The sequence below is a fragment of the Vespula vulgaris genome, chromosome 2, assembly GCF_905475345.1.
Source record: "Vespula vulgaris chromosome 2, iyVesVulg1.1, whole genome shotgun sequence".
In the NCBI taxonomy this organism is placed as follows: Eukaryota; Metazoa; Arthropoda; class Insecta; order Hymenoptera; family Vespidae; genus Vespula; species Vespula vulgaris.
In genome coordinates this window covers 18,804,090-18,820,495 of record NC_066587.1, presented here as the reverse complement: position 1 = coordinate 18,820,495, position 16,406 = coordinate 18,804,090, and the positions used below count along the sequence as shown (strand labels likewise).

Below are 16,406 nucleotides of genomic sequence, written 5' to 3'. Positions count from 1 at the left end.
CGACGATCTTTCTAACGATTCACCGGCAAACGCTAATTACAAAAGTTTATTCCTCACGATACGACGTCGTCTCGCGCGATGTCTCGCGATAAAATTTTTCTCATCGATTCTCGATAAAAGCGCGGAGGAAAAGACCTCCGATGAACCGAGGAGAGGAAAGTGCCGGAGTTTGCGAAAGGTGTAAAGTCTGGAATTATCGTTTCCAGCGAATAACGATCTTTATATGGGCGATATATATGGAATATGTACGCGGTACTATTGTTAATCATCATCGTCATCGTCGTCGTCGTCGTCGTCGTCGTCATCGTCATCATCGTCAACCATTCTTATGAGATATAAATATAATTTTAAACGAATCGTCGTGCAATTCGATCGAATCGTTCGGCACGTTCGACGATGATGTATCGGCGATACTTTACTCTTAATATTTTCGACATCGGATACGAAAATACGAAACGCGAGGCAGGACGAAAGCCGCAGTTACAGTAAATCGTCGAACGTTTCGGACTAGTTTACGAGGTGCGCGGAACGTTTGGAGAAAAACGAATATGCGAAAGAGAGTAGGAGGCGGGGGTCGGGGTAGAACGAACTACGAGAATACCCAAGAAGGCGCAGAAATAATTTTCGTGCCCTCCACCCCGCGACTAGTTCTCTCTCTTTCTCACCCTCCATCGGGGTTTAAGCTTTGCGAATATGGCCCGGGGTAGTCGAAATAGTCGTGGAAAAACGGCTAGGAATTCGAATCGATATTTTCGCTCGTCGCGACACTCCGAATACGAGCGAACGAGCGTAGGTTTCTCCACGACAGGGATTTCGAAACTCGAAGGAAACTCGTGGAGGAAAACATGGAGACGTAGTTTCTTCGCTTACCTCGCTCCCTCCCTTCTCCTTCCCACCTACTCCTTCCTTCCTTTTATACAGATTAATCATAGAGAAAGAGAAAGACGGAATGTTCGATATTCGGAAGGCAATCGGTATGTAATCAAAGGGTGGATTTATGAGCCGATATTTTTATCATTCACCTCGGATTCCACGCTAGAACTTTTGCCATCGAATTCTAAAGGCGATTCCTTCCTTCCTTCCTTCCTTCCTTCCTTTCTTCCTTCCTTCCTTTCTTACTTTCCTTCCTTCCTTCCTTTCCTGTCCGCTCTTCATCTCCGTTATTCTCTTTCGACGTGGATAAAATTTTCGTTTCCGTGTCTTCTCTCAATCGAGAGACCACAGTCAAGAAGACGGTGTCCTTAGCTATCGCCTTAGTCGCTCCTCGCCAACTTCTTTATTCTTTTTTTCCCTTTCTTTCTTTCTTTCTTTCTTTCTTTCTCTCTTTTCTTTCTTTTTTTTCTAAAGTCCGTTACAACTCCCGGAAGTTCATTAGAGCCTTTCAATGCTTTCATTTGCATACCTAATAATATTATAGCGCATACCCGACGACGATAGATCTCCCCGTAGCTTTTACGTTCTGTTTTCTTGTTCGGTGTAGTAAGTTGAAAGCGAGAAGAAGGAATGGTAGGAAATGGGAGAAGGAGGTAACAGGATGGTAGCGGGTGAATCGTACCTCTCGCAGAGCGACGTTTTCGCGTGAAAAATAATAAAAAGAAATATCTCGGGTGGGAGGAGAAAGAGGAGTTAAGAGGGAAAGAAAAGTAGTGGGATGCTTACACGAAGATAAGAATGATACATTTTGGTGGATTCTATCGATATTACGGACAACGTCGATGGAACTTCCCTCGACTTATTCGCAAAGGAGAATAGATCCACATAGGTTTTCGTATTATCGGAGTCCATCCGTTTTCTCCAGCGAGCAGGCGACAAAAAGCACCTAAGCCGGGAAAGATGGCGAAGGATCGTAGAGCGTGAAAGAGGCTTTTTGCTATCGACGACGACGACGAGAAGGTGGATGAAAGGGAAGAGGAAGAGGACGGCGAAGACGACGCGTTAAGAGTAAAGCAAAAAATGGATTAAAGTTTGATTCGCTCGCGCGTAGGTACAGATACTGCTTCGATAAGTATGATACGCGTTTGTAGACAATTTTTCTTATATGAACTCTCTGCGTATTCGTACGAAACGATCCTAAATTCGTATCAAAATTCATTCCACTAAAATACATCTGGCATCTTAAAAGAGAAAAATTTTTCTTCTATTTCACATTTCGTATTCATTTAAAGAACACGATACTCGGACATGATTTATTTTTAACTCGCTCCTTCCCCCCTTCTCCTCCTCCTCCTCCTCCTCCTCCTCCTTCTCTTGCGTAAAAAGCGTAATGTCTCTTAACGTTTTTTTCTCTCTCTCTCTCTCTCCTTCGTCTCTCTGAATTTCGCTTCTACTTAATAGCGAGGAAAAAAGAGAAAAGGGGAGAAAGAGAAAATTCTTTCTATTGTAGAGATAATATAATGAAAATAATCATTTAAATCCCGCATTAGCATCCAAAAGTGATTAAAATCTGGCTTAGCTTAACGGAAAGACGGTATCTCCGTTAAAAGAATGTTTAAAGGTCCGAGGAGGATAGACTCACCGTCCAGTTTTAGAGGACACCGGGGACAATTAAATCGAACGAGTACTTCCACTATCATACGCGAGAGGCCTTTCTTAATTACAATGCAGGAAATAAAGTACTCCCCGTTAAAGCTCTCCGTTCTTTTTCCTACACTTGACATCCTTTCGCGTCTCCTCTTTCGTCATCGAATTAAAAGATTTTTCAAACGAATGGATACTCGAGAATATCTCCCAACGCCTTGGAACGAAGCGTTTCGCAATGAAAATTGTCGATTAATTAAACGTAATTTTAATTGTTTTCGAGCCCTTTTATTAAACAATCGAGGTGTGTCGTACGTTTAGAAACCTTTAAAATAGACGATCCATTCGAGATATCGTGCTTCTGTGTTTTCAATCAGAGTCATCTCCCCAAAGTGTGCTTCTCTTTTCCTTTCAAAGTAAATACAAAATAGTCGCAAGGGAAAGGAGTCCCTCTCTCGATATCGCGATGCTTCGATACTTAAATCTAGCGTCGTCTCGGCCGGTAAATACACGGAACTTCACTTAAAAGATGCCACTCCACGTCCCGTCTCCCTTATCATCGTCCCTTTCGCCCTTCGTCCTATCTTCCGTTTCTCGATGCTCTCTTTCACCGCGGCTGCCCTCTTTCAAGAGTCCTCGTTCGCTCGCTCTTTTAGCCAACGATCGTCGTAGTTAACTAATTAGTTACATAATTAATTAATCATCCTCTTTAATCTCGCTGGAGGCACCGCGAGCACCTTTTTTCTCTCTACCTTCTAAAAACGATCTCGCTCTTTGTCCTTTGTTAACTCTCCGAGTTATATATTTGTAAAATCGTTTTTATAAAATTAAGTAAGAAGATGTATGAAATTTAATTATAAAATCGTAAATTTTTATATCACGTATTTATTAATCGAATAATTAAAATTATTTCATTCAACTTTTCTTCCATCGGAGTATCTCTACGAATATTTTATTAGAGAAAAACTCTTTTAACTTTTATTCGATGCACGTTTGATCGTACTTGCTTGTTCGTGGATTTCTTTTTTATATTTTTTCAACGATTGTTTGTACGTCTATTGTCTTAATACACAGGCATGTTAAAACTTTCTCTCTCTCTCTCTCTCTCTCTCTCTCTCTCTCACTGGTTACATTACTATCTTTACTCGTACGCGTATGCAACGTTACCATCCTGCCACGAGTTCGTTCTGATTTGTATCCAAAATGGAAACGAATGAATTGAATTATTTTACTAAACTAGATAGGAAGTTTATGAGTACTCCGCATAATTCAGTTTCCCGATGGTGAATAGCAGATTCCCTTTTTGCAAGCTTCTCTCGATGCGTATATCATCTCTCGAAATAATTGGACTCAACGGATTCAACGATATCGAAGAGTATTTATTATTCGATCGTCCGGCGGCTACCGGATCGCTACCCCTGATTAAAATTCATCGAGAGCACGGCCAAACTTTAATGTAATTCCGAGATAGGTCTTTAGTTACGTCATCGTCGTTCCGCGTTAAAATTCATTAAACTTCGTCGGGGACTTAAGGCGATCGTAAGATTGTGGAGTTATTCGTTATTCGAGTATCTTCCCTCTCTCTCTCTCTCTCTCTCTCTCTTCTCTCTCTTGCAACGTGTCAAGCGGATCCATCGAGGGTGTATTTAATTCCTTGGTAAATGAAACATTAATTCGATTAAACGTTTCCGAGGTGTTCTCATGTTTCTCTATACTCGAGAGACTCGCACCGACGCACCGACGCACGCATGGACGACGCAACCACGTTCTTTTTATCGACAAAATTTCAAGCACGTACCCCAACGACGACACGACTACGGGCACCCACAAAAAGCTCCTCCTCTCCCCCTTTTTTGCTTTAGTTGCCGTCACGTCGCGATGAGACTTTTCCCTCCACGCGATTTTTATCCGCGTCGTGGCAAGCATTGTAACGCTATTTCGGCCCATTCGTTCATTTTCAAAGTACCTTCAACCGCACGAACCGTCTAATTAATTAATCTTCCTTTTAATCTCGCCTGGCCCATTATTTCGTCTCTTTCTTCCCTCTTTCGATGATCCTGCCTTTGCTTTCTCTCTCACCCTCTCGTTTTGTTTCATTCGGTTCTAAAGAGCTTTAATAAATTAGTTCTCTGTGCCCTCTTCCTCCCTCCCTCTCTCCCTCTCTCATTCGTTCGTATCTCGCTCTTTCATTTTATTCGCGGCTTACAAATCTACGCAAAGATTCTCGCAACACCGTCGAGAGAGCAGACTACTCCACTACCCATAGCGCGATAGCGATCGCGAATGCGACGGGTGATCTGTATTTTCTTTTCTCCCTCTCCCCTTCCCACCCCTCCCCTCTTCCCTCCTCCCTCCTCCCTTTCCCTCTCGCGCCTCGCTTAAACAGCTTTTAGTATAATTTCTAATATTGTGATTAAAAGTCTACAAAAGAATAGACCGACGAGATTAACAATAATAATAATTATTATTATGATGATAATGGTAATGCAAACGTTCGTTGGGAAAAAAATTGGTTGATGCGATAGCAAATTCCAGTTTTCCATTTAAAATTGGTAATGTTGCAAAATTGTCTGGGTGTAAGAGGTTTTGAAATAAGGGGAAAGAAAGAGAGGAAAAAATGCGAGTAGAAATAATATTTTTTACGTCGAAAATGACCTGTCCTTTATTATTTCTTTTTATATCCCTTTCTCTCTCGCTCTCTCTCTCTCTCCCTCTCTCTCTGTCTCTCTCTCTTATCTATTATTCTTTTTTTCTCAGACGTAATGGAACAAGAAGAGAAAAGTAGATAATAAAAAAAGGAAATAGTATAAGAAAAAAAGAAAATAAATAGAATAAAGAGAGATAGAGATAGAGAAAGAGAGAGAATGCGATTTCTAAAGCATTAGAGATATACACTGCTTATAATTTGCATTTTCACGTGTACGCGTAGGATGGAACAAGAAAATCTATATATAACCTTTCTCCCATTCTTTCTCTAGTTCTTGGGTATAGTACGAGTAAACGAAAAATAAATGAAGTATGAGGAAAACAAATTTGTTTTTAACAGTCTTTTGCCGAGAAGAGCGCATTGAAAGGAGGACATGCCACCGGAATTCTCCGTCGTGCTTTCCGCGCGTAAAAGCCAGCAACAATAAGCAAATGCTGTAGAGAGAGATGCGGTCCGAACGCGATTCCGTCGGAGAGTTAAGCCGCCGGATAAAAGAAATCCCATCGCGGTTTCTTGACAAAGCGAACGCGTTCTAAGAACAAAGAGTAAACAGAAGAACGCCTTCGTGCGATGTGTCGTTCTGTTTGTGTTTGTACGCGTAGAGTTAGTAACACACAACATTTTACGATTTTAGTTTTTCACTTTTGCCGAGCTTTATATTAGAATTCTTTGAGTTTATACCGGCTTTTAAAATTTCTATAGGAGCGTGACGGATTTCGTAAAGGAAAAGAAATAGGTATAAAAAAATAGAAGTTAAACATTTTCTCCTTTTTATTAAATTACGATCAGTATTTTCTCTCTTTTTTCTTTTTTTTTCTTTTTTTTTTTTCGTTGGTATTTTGTTCTCCCATTCGCGCTACGCTTCTGCATTTGATTCGTCGTAAAGTCTGAATTGAAAGCGTACATCGTGGACTATCCGCGTTTACGGTTAAGATAGATAATCGTTATGCCATGAATTGTATCGAATTATTATGCTCGACGAACTGAATATGCAGATATAGCTATGTATATACGATAGTATACGAAGAGAAATTGTAACGCGGTGTTCTAACACAACGCACGCGTGTTCGATACTTATTAAAGTACCTCTCTTGTTCTCTCTCTCCCCCCTCCCCTCTCTTTCTCTTTCGTTCTCTCATTCTCTTCAAACTGATTCAAGGCGCAATTATAATCGTTATTTAATCGTTCTAATGCGCGAAATCGCGCGACATAATATCGTCCCGTCCTCGCGTTCTAGCTTACACCCTCCCACATTATAGAGAAGTTTTCGAGGTCCCGAATCACGACGGAGAGGTAGTCGTTCGGGTCGTGCTCGAAATTCAGAAATACTTGGCTGTTTTGTTTCGGAGTAGCGCGCAAGCAGCAATGTCTTTACTCGAAAGTTTCAAATTCTCTGTAGCGTTGGAACATCGTCGTCGTCGTCGGCGTCGTCATCGTCGTCTTTCTCTTTCTCTTTCTCTTTCTCTTTCTCGTTCTCTTTCTCTCGTGGAAAACGGGTGCACACTCTTCGCAAGAGAAAGAGAAAGAGAGAGGGAGAGAGAGATGAACGCAGACTCAGATTCGGGTTAATTACTCTAGGCGGACGAATCGTGACTCGGAACATGTGTTTCGAGATAGGAGAATGTGCGAGAGCACCCGCGACGACCGTAATCCCTGCATTCTATACGCTGCGCGGCTACACGCTCGCTCGTCGCACGCACGCACACCACGCTATTTACAAGGAAGAAGAGAGAATGGAGTCTACGATGGAATTCTCAAATCCAGATACGACCAATTCTACTCTCCGTGAATCGACTTTCAGCCGTTTCTTTTCTCGTCCTCGAAAATTCCTCGACGAAGAGACTACGAGAGAACTAACGATCCATCGGCGCTCGCTTCTTACCTTTCAGAGAGAATTCAAAGAGAGGGAGAGAAAATGAAAACTCTATCGAGCGAAACTCTGTTTGGATTAATCGAATCGTTAAAATTAATCCGCATGCGAGCTTCAACGATCTACACTGGGCTATCGGAATATGTAATATGTTATTCGGTTAAAACGAATTCGTTAATTATTTCCATCGCGAAAGTTTTTTTTAAATGCAAACGTGCCTTTCAGGTAGGTAAGTCATTTATGTTTTCCGCTCGACGGTCAACGAGACTCCGTTCCTCTCTTCAACTCGGAAAAGTTTTCAATGACATACGTAATTCGTTGAAATTATAAAGTGTCGATAGAAGTCCTCCGTTGAATAGACGTTTATTGCACGCTGGAATGAGGAAATTAGGGAAGCCAAGCCAAGAGGAAAACGAAGTAATTAGTCAAAGTACACTAGTGCTAATAGTAGTAACGTAAGACGTTAGAATTCATTCGTCATTTCAGTTAAGAAAAAGGTCAAATGAAATACCTTATGCCGGCAGAAATTAACTCGTCATTGTGAAATCATTTTTCCTTACGAAGTTACTTCGTCGAAAAAATTGATTTTGACAATTTTTAATTATTGATACGGCAGTGGAAATAATATCGAAAGAAACTGAAATGTCGAGCGAATGTGTGGATAACAAATACGTATCGTTCGTATCTACGAACGAAGTACATGCCTTCCGTCGTGCTACGTACGTTCTCTATTTAGAAATTCAGAAAAGATGGCTGCTCGTTCCGAAGGAAACTGTATGGGAAGAGAAGTTGATGCGAAAGAAATGAAGCAATTAGCCAAAGTACCAGCAAATGAAGCTTAATAAGGGTACGCTCGTCCTCTCATGGTTAAAATACACTTACCACTACGCGACCGGCGACTAAAAAAGAAAGACGAAGGTAGAAGAGCAAATATAACGAGAGGGAGGCAGAGAGGGAGAATTATGGAAGGAAAAATGTAAATTTTTTAAAAACCTTGACAGACTTTCAAATATTATTTAAAAAAAAAAAAAATATTAAATCGTTTGCTGCGACAGTCTTGCATACTTAAATATTATGCATAAATAATCTTTAAAAAGGAAATAAATGTCCATTTCTTTCGATAGATATGCATAAACGTATATATTCATGCACGTATGAAACAAATGGACTGAAATAAAAAGAAGAAAAGAAAAGAAAAGAAAAGAAAAAGAAGAGACAGAAAGAAAGAAAATCATAAATTACCTTTGTGAGTTCTATATAATCCAAAGAATCGTACATCGAACTATCTTAGGTACGTCAAAGGGAATGGTTGACCTCGTTATTTCGAGCTCCGTGAAATACAACAGATTCTTTTTCTTCTACGTTTAGAAGCAACGTAGAAAAGAAAAGAGTAACTCGGTGATGGCCAAGGATGTTTATTACGTCATAATGATCCCGATTGTTAAGCGAACGTAATGTACCAGTGTCGTACGAGATTTCTCCAACCTCTTTTCCCTACCTCTCTCTTGTACGCGCTCGTTCCCTCGCTCTTTGTCTGTCTCTCTCCTTCCTCTCTCTCTCTCTCTCTCTTCCTTTTTTCTTAGACGAGCCCAAATGACCGATATAAATCAACGCTCGCAATATCGTCGCGTCGTAGACATCGCCTTCTGCTAAAAGTAGTAGCGAAGCAAGGATAGGCGTATTGTTTTTCCGCGTGATAAAATATATCCACGTGGATGGCACCGTTTAAATGCCTCATCCTCCTTCTCTTCCATCGGCACACTCCATCACAGGTACAGCACTAAATTTGGTGGTCTCTTTAATGTCGCCTCCATGATTCTACTAGATTTAACGCGAGTTATATCGTCGACGGTTTTTTCCTCTTTTTTTCTTTTCGATTATTTCACTTATCGCCAATGTATCCTTCCGTTAATCTCGCACGCTATTATTTTTCGAATCGAAGCGGATTGTCGTTGTTTTATACGATCGAAACACACATACGGCACCACATTCGTAAAAAAATGAATTATTTGCAGCTTATTGCTGATTCCAAAGATAATTCTACAAAACCAAACAAAAAACAAAACAAAAGAAAAAAAGAAGAAAGCATAGGCGAACTATCACGAACGTGCATTTACCTCTGCGTTTATATCAAAGGGATAAATAATTTCCTGCGCTCAAATGCGATAAAGGCAGAAAAATTTGCGAGATATCGTTACGGGACAGGTTTCGTGTCGCTGGATGGATAACAAGAAGAAGAAAAAGTAGAAGAAGAAAAAGCAGAAGAAGAAAAAAGAAGGTAACGCTTCGAATCGAGCGAAGGCACGTAACTCCTCGAGAATGGAAACATCTTCTATCGAAGAAAGAAAAAGATGGCGATAAAGGAGGGAAGAGGGGAAAGAGTTGAAAGAAACGGAAAAAGAAGGAAAGGGTGGAAGACACAGAGGAATGCAAATGGTCGTGCACGCTTCCTCGCTCGCTCGCTCGATATGCAAAAGAAGAAATATTTGTGCCGTACCTAGAGAGGGAAAGAGAGAGAGAGAGAGAGAGAGAGAAAGAGAGAACGCTGTGTTCGAGAGCCGAGGGTGTGCGTTCTTCTCTACTTCGTGCAATGGAAGACTGGAAAGAGTAGAGGAAGGAAGAAGAGGAAGGTGAATAAGGAAATAAGGCTGCTCGTCTTCGATCGTTCGAATTTCTCGTGAAAAAGAAGGAGACGCAATCCAGAGAGCGAGGATATGCATAGCTATGTCGCCTGCGCGCGCTCGTGAGCGAGCAGGAACGTGCGCCGTTTTATTTTCACGGAAGACGTACTCGCGAATGTCAATTAACAGTCCTCGTCCTCGGTCCCTTTCCTCTTTTTTCCTTTTTTATCCCCCCTTCTTTTTTTCTTCTTTTTTCTTCTTTTTTCTTCTTTTTTTTTCTTTTTTTCTCTTTTTTTTTTTTTAGATTACAAAGGACGCCCGAATGAAATTTCGTTCGGCTCACGTTTCATTGGCGATCCGCGTCACGTTCCCTTGGTAAACGCACCGCGCTTAATCGTGCGTTCCACCGGCACGTTTTTCCGCCGAGCGGAATGTCCTAATTAACATGGCAATTTCGTTCGTCGCTGCACATTGGATTTCCACGGGAAGAAAAGAGGGAGTGGAGTGGAGTGGAGAGAAGACGAGAGGAGAGGAGAAGAGAAGTTCGACGCTCTGTCGTCGACGTATTCTTCTTTAAAGGCAAGAGAGAGAGAGAAAGAGGGAGGGAGAGGAACTGACGAGTATTGGACAATGATTTCAAACGGAAGAAAAAAGAGAGCGCAGCGTAGTGAATAATTTTCTTTCGATTTCGCACACAAAACCCACGTGCAGTTACGTAATTTTTGTATTCGCTCCTTTCGCGACCAGATGCGTAGACGCAATAAAAGTTTCTCTTTCCGTCTAACGCAAAAAGACAATTTCGTTTATTATAATAAAAGCAGGAACGGCGGGGCGGGGCGGATGCATATTTATGAAACTGGGCGGGGAAATTTAGTGCCGAGCGCAAGCGTACGAGTTTTCACGCAAGGAACGCGTGTTCACGCACGAGAACGGAAACGTTTATAGCTCGTGCAGGTACAATCCTATGAAAGACACGATGGAGGTAAAGGGAGAGGGGAGAGTCGAGTCGAGCTGGAGTTACGACACGAGTTTTATTACAATATCGTATATCGGTCGCTCGAAAATATTGATTCTCGAATCGATACTCGATACTTTTGTACAAGACATTCCGAAAATGAGGACGCGTCGAGCCGAGAAATTGTAACTTTTGAGTCACGCATATCGGTGCTATCAGGAACGGTGAGATCAAATTTTATAGTCGTTTAAAACGGGGGAAAGCTTTTGAAAAGTTCCATCGAAATCATCCAACGCGTTCTCCATTTTTTTCTCTCTCTATTTTCAGTTGTGCTTCTTCACTTATTACACCGTGATAAAGGGCGAGGTGAATCCCTCGGGTCCGGTACCGATCGACAGCGTCTTCATCTACAGGCCGGACAAACGCCTCGAGCTTTGGAGGTTCGCCTTCTATATGTTCCTTCATGCTGGGTAAGTCTTTTAAAACCTTTCTCGAATCGACCCTACATCTTTCTCTTTCTCCCTCAAAAGTACTATAACGTAACGAGAACGTACTCGAGCGTTCGCAAAAAGCATTAAGAGAGAAAGAAAGAGAGAGAGAGAGAGAAAGAACGATAGTTTAAAACGTAGGATGGCATTACAAGAGCGACATTCAACGAGAGATACTCGTTCATGAAAACGCTTTAAAGGGCCCTCCTGGAGATCGGGTAATTTATTTAACATCGATACGATTCCCTGACACTCGAGATTGGCTCGCTCGTAAAAGTTTCGCATCGAAAATATTTCGTTCGAAATTTATTCCTATCGCGGTTCTCCTCCTTGACGATATCAACTTCGATAGATAAAAGATAAATATTTTTCGATATATCGTTAATTATTGTCCCTTTGTTTCCTCGCAATTTCATTTTATTCATCGGACATTAATCAGAGAAACGCGATACTCGTGTCGTTTTCAAACCTTTCTCTCCTTTCTCCTTTCTCTCTCTCTCTCTCTCTCTCTCTCTCTCTCTTTCTCTCTTTCTCTCTGTGCGTCGCGAAGCTGGCGTTGCAGAATCGATTGAATTTCCCCGAACAAGGGGAATGACATTACATAAGTGTACCGGCACGCTCACCTTCTCTGACAATAGAAAATGGCCGGTCTCTCCCATTTTCCCTATTTTTTCTCTCTTTCTCTCTTTCTCTCATTCTTTCTGGTGTATATGTCTGTGTACGCGCGCGCGCGCGCGCCGTACCGTAGTACCTATTTTCTCGCGAAGCGTTTTCCTTCTTTCGTTCGCATTTCGCTTCTCCTCGCACGACTTGCCATGCTACGTCGGTGGTTTTTCCTCTTTTGTATCTCCTCTCTCTTTCTCTCTCTCTCTCTCTTTCTCTCTTTCTCTCTTTCTCGTTTTCTCGCGTTCTCTTGCATACTCGCGCGAAGAGTGCGAGACCGGTACAAAAGTTTTCAGCACGAAGCTCTCTAAATTATTCATGGAAACGCCAGATAAGGCGACCGTTTTCCCTACGTGCGTATGGAAGCAGCGATAAGAGTGACCCAGCATTTTCCACGCGGCGCGAGAGCACCTTTCCGCTTTTCTCTCTTCAGCCCTTTCACGACTTCCTTCTCTTTCTCCCCTGTCTATCCCTCCTGATATAAAATCATTATGTAACCCTTTGGTACTCCATGTCAAGTCGAACTCGACGTCTCGTTTGACGAAGCGTGTCACGATCAACTCTAACGTATATCTTCTCTGTAGAATATAACGAAAGATATATCGATCAGCGATATTCTATAGCCATAATGTTAAATAAAGGATACGCTGTATAATGATATTTATAACGAATGAATGATCAATCGATGGAGAGTGCTGTGACGAAGCATTGAGAATAAAACGGAGACCGAAAAGAATTAATTATCTCTCGACGCGCGTGTGTATGTACGCGCGCGCGTCTTTCGTTAGCCAATTAATAAGATGAAACGAATTTTAAAACGTTGTAACATATCGGCGAACGAAATGTCCGGTGCTTCTCGGTAACAAAGGGAAGGGAACGAAGTAGGTAGTAGGCAGTGGCTGTGAGAAAGGCAGAAGTAAAGGAAAAATCGAGACAATCGCGGTAATTGCAGGAAGCCAACGTGGCACATAGAATCCAGATCGGACAATGGTATCGCCGAGTTCACGCTACGAGAGCAATGTCGAAAAAGGACGTCTCCCATTTTCTCTTTTTTCCTCTCGTTTTCTCTCTTTGCAATCTCTATGTCCCTCTTCGTCCTCTATCGATCGACCCAAGATCTCGAAAAGAACGCTTTGTAATTCTACCGTGGAATATCGGCTCGCAGGAATTTTGGATTGCACAAAATTGATCTCTTTTCTTATCGCGAAAAATCGACTTTCGTATAATATTAATTCAGCGGTAGCGAGCGTTCTTTACTTTGACCAAGAAGCCAGAAGTTGTATTTGATTAACCCGTTAATTTTCTGATAACGTAGCATAACGTTGCCATTAACAGAAGTTAACGTCGACATGCTTAACTTTACCGAGTAGCTACCGATAACTCATTTCCCTTTAATCATCATATCACGAGTTTTTAATTAGATGCATATTAGTATCAACCGAATTTCCGATACAACGTTGAAGTCAAAGAAAGGATCTGAGAGATGCGGGGATGGTAGAGTAAAGAGGGGGATAAGAGTAAAGAGATACGCTTTACAGATATTTTGAAAGCGCGCTTTGGTAATGTTGAAAAGTTTGTCCAAAGTCCTCCACCTCTAGGCGCTTGACTTTAATGTTTGTCGTAAATTTCGCGGAAGGTATAACGCTTCTTCTTCCTCTTGCTCTTCTCCTCTCTGTTTGGAGGTCACGCGCGCACACATGTACGAAAACCAAAGAGCCTGGTAGAACGAGATCGTTCTTCCCATCTCCGACGACTCGATTAGACGCTTTTCTAAAGTTTGTTTCTAATACGGTGCTAAGAAATTTATCCGAAAGGTAGGTAATATGAGAGACAGAGAGAGAGAGAGAGAGAAAGAAATTGATAATAAGTTTATTGCGAGTTATTCGTCCCTCATTTTTCCTCCTTGTCCTGATACGAGTCTTGAGCATTATGCATGCGCGACAAGGGCTGCTCACCGTCGTCGTCGTTGTCTTCCCCCCTCCCCCTCCGCCTCGTCTCTCGTCGCCATTATACGAAAGTCTCTAATGTCGCATAAATGGAGCCAGGGGCTTGCCTTTAATATCGTCTAGTCCACGTTTACCGCGTATATATAAGCGAGTCTCTCTCGACCACCGGTAGCAACGAGGACGAAAATGACGTAGCGAGTCTCGCGCATCGGACGAAAACTTTCTTCGTCTACTAAGACCGAGCGTACAAATTATAGCGAGGGTGAGTAAGAGCGTAGAGCTTGTGAAAGTAGCAGTTCGAGGGTGGAACGCGCGTTACTCGTCGAAGGAAGGGCTCCTTCTCGGGCTTACCACCGTCTAGAACCGAGAGAGGAAAGGAGGAAAAGCTTGGATTTAGTCGGCATGCTTTGCAATTAGCCGTCAGGTTGTGGCGAACTTACCGTGCTTCTATCGGTTACGACGCGGTTTCAAGAATTAATGCCTTTCACTCGAGCTTTCCGCGAGTACTATGTCTTATTCGATCTTTTTCTTTTAATACTTGGGTACTTTTCCATCGACCCTTTCTCAACTTGTTTAACTTTCTCATATCACAATGGAAAACCATCCTTTTCCTCCTCTTATCGACAACGATTTCAACGAAACTTAAGATATATCGTTATTTTTATTATTTCTTCGACGTAAAAAGAAAAAAAAAAGGAAAAGAGAAACAAACGTGTCCAAAAATAAATCGCGAGGAGGAACCTCTCGAAGCTAATTCGTTGAAATAACAACTTGTTACGCATGTACGAGGAAAAAAGTTAATGGGCAGACGATATCCGATTCGCACTTTTCGATTCGAGTCCGCGCATACGTCGAAAATACATCGATATCGAAAACTCGAGCGTTGTTCGACGAATGGAAAGTTTTCGATACCTTAATTAATTATCGTTGCGTGCGATTAAATTCGCCTAGGCCACTTGACTCTTCGGACCGTCGATACAAACTTTCGACAAAGCTTTGTTTATCTCATATTCGATCCGATCGGATTTCTAAAAATCTCTCTCCAATTCGGTTACGTAATATCTCCGACCTCGATCGTATCACGCAGAACGTATAACCGATAAATTCGAGAGAAAGTAACATAATTCCTACAATCTATTTCTCCTCGAATATCTTCATTTTCTAATTACTTTAAATGTCAGGATTAGGCTGATTTCAATGTCGAGGGTAACTCGAGAAAATTCACGAGGGCATCGAGAACAAACGCGTTCGAGTCACGCGAAGATTCTCGATCGACTACGTCGATTACATTTTAATTGGACGTTAATTAATAGCCGGAGCAGTCGCGTTGTTCTCCAACGCGAGTTATCCCAAATTCCCTGAATTTAAAACCGATCGACATCGTCGATATGAAAATAAATGATGATTTTTTTCTATCGATCGCATTACCATTCCCTTACTATTTTACGTTCTCGTTTACTTTGTTTATATACTATGTAATATACAGGGGTACTATATATATACATTTATATTATATGGGGATGACCAAAGAAAGGGAGGAATCGGTAACATCGGTCCGACCCTTCTTGCCACGCTCCATTTCGACGATTGCGTAGTTACTACAAATCGATACCGATATATCTTGGACGTCTTCGAACTGGTAAAATTATTTCATGGAAAGTGGGCGACCCTTCTTATACCCCCGGCCGCCCGTCCTTCTGTTTTCGTTTCTTTTTTCTTTTCTTTTTCTTCCCTTAATCCGCACCATTTTCCGGTAGTCGCTTATTTACATTAATTGTTGATAAATTGTGCTCCAAGCTAGACTTTTATTATGATCCGACGCGTAATTCCGCATGAATTAACGATTAAATTTTAGCCCGAGCCAAATGAAATAAATGATAATACCTCGTTTGCTCGATAGATATATTATGCACGCGTATGTATCATTGGTACGCGAGTGAGTATTCCTAAACGAGAGAAAGAGAGACGCGTACTCATATATTATGTAAGATCGTATTTGAGTATATAATACTTAGGTATAATCTATCATCTATAAAGAAAGTCAGAGTATTAATACCAACTATAAGTTGCGGTAAGCTCGTAAATGAGACTAACGAAAGCTGGTTCTTTCGTCGCGATATGAATATACGTATAAGAAATATAGAGACGCTTTTTCAAAGCGTATAAATCTTTTATTTTTATTTCTTTTTTTTTCGAGCGAATGAAATGTTTCGAATTTGTGAGTACGCTTAAAGAAATTAATCGGCTGTATGAGGTATATTAAAATCGAAACATAAAATTCTTCAGCGACGATTGATTGCAAGAGCGATAAAAAATAAAAGATATCGGATATTTTGCGCAGGTAAACGATTTGTTCCTCTAAAAGTAAAATTAACCAGTGCGTAATCTATGAGGATCGTATGTTCGTTCGGACGCGCTCGTTGAACGCGTTCGAGCGGACTTTGAGTTTCATATGATTACCGATTTATTTGCGCGATAATGGATGGACGGTGTATGCGACCATTTTCACGGGTAGCACGCGACGCTCGAGCGATTTAACGTTGCCTTTTTTCGTGCGCGCGCGCTCCATTTCAACGATTGCGTACCTTCGTCGAATCGATTCGGAATTTGTAGAGTCTCCATACTTTTCTCTTTTTTTT

At 41.5% G+C, this 16,406-nt stretch overlaps 1 protein-coding gene across 1 annotated transcript in view; it reads left to right on the top strand.

The window, feature by feature from the left end:
* Window positions 1-16,406, top strand: part of LOC127061541 (protein rhomboid) — a 232,769-nt gene that overhangs the window by 195,901 nt on the left and 20,462 nt on the right. Inside the window, exon 7 of the mRNA XM_050988563.1 lies at window positions 10,998-11,140. Coding sequence (XP_050844520.1) covers window positions 10,998-11,140 — 143 coding nt within the window. The remainder of the gene's footprint in view (window positions 1-10,997; window positions 11,141-16,406) is intronic.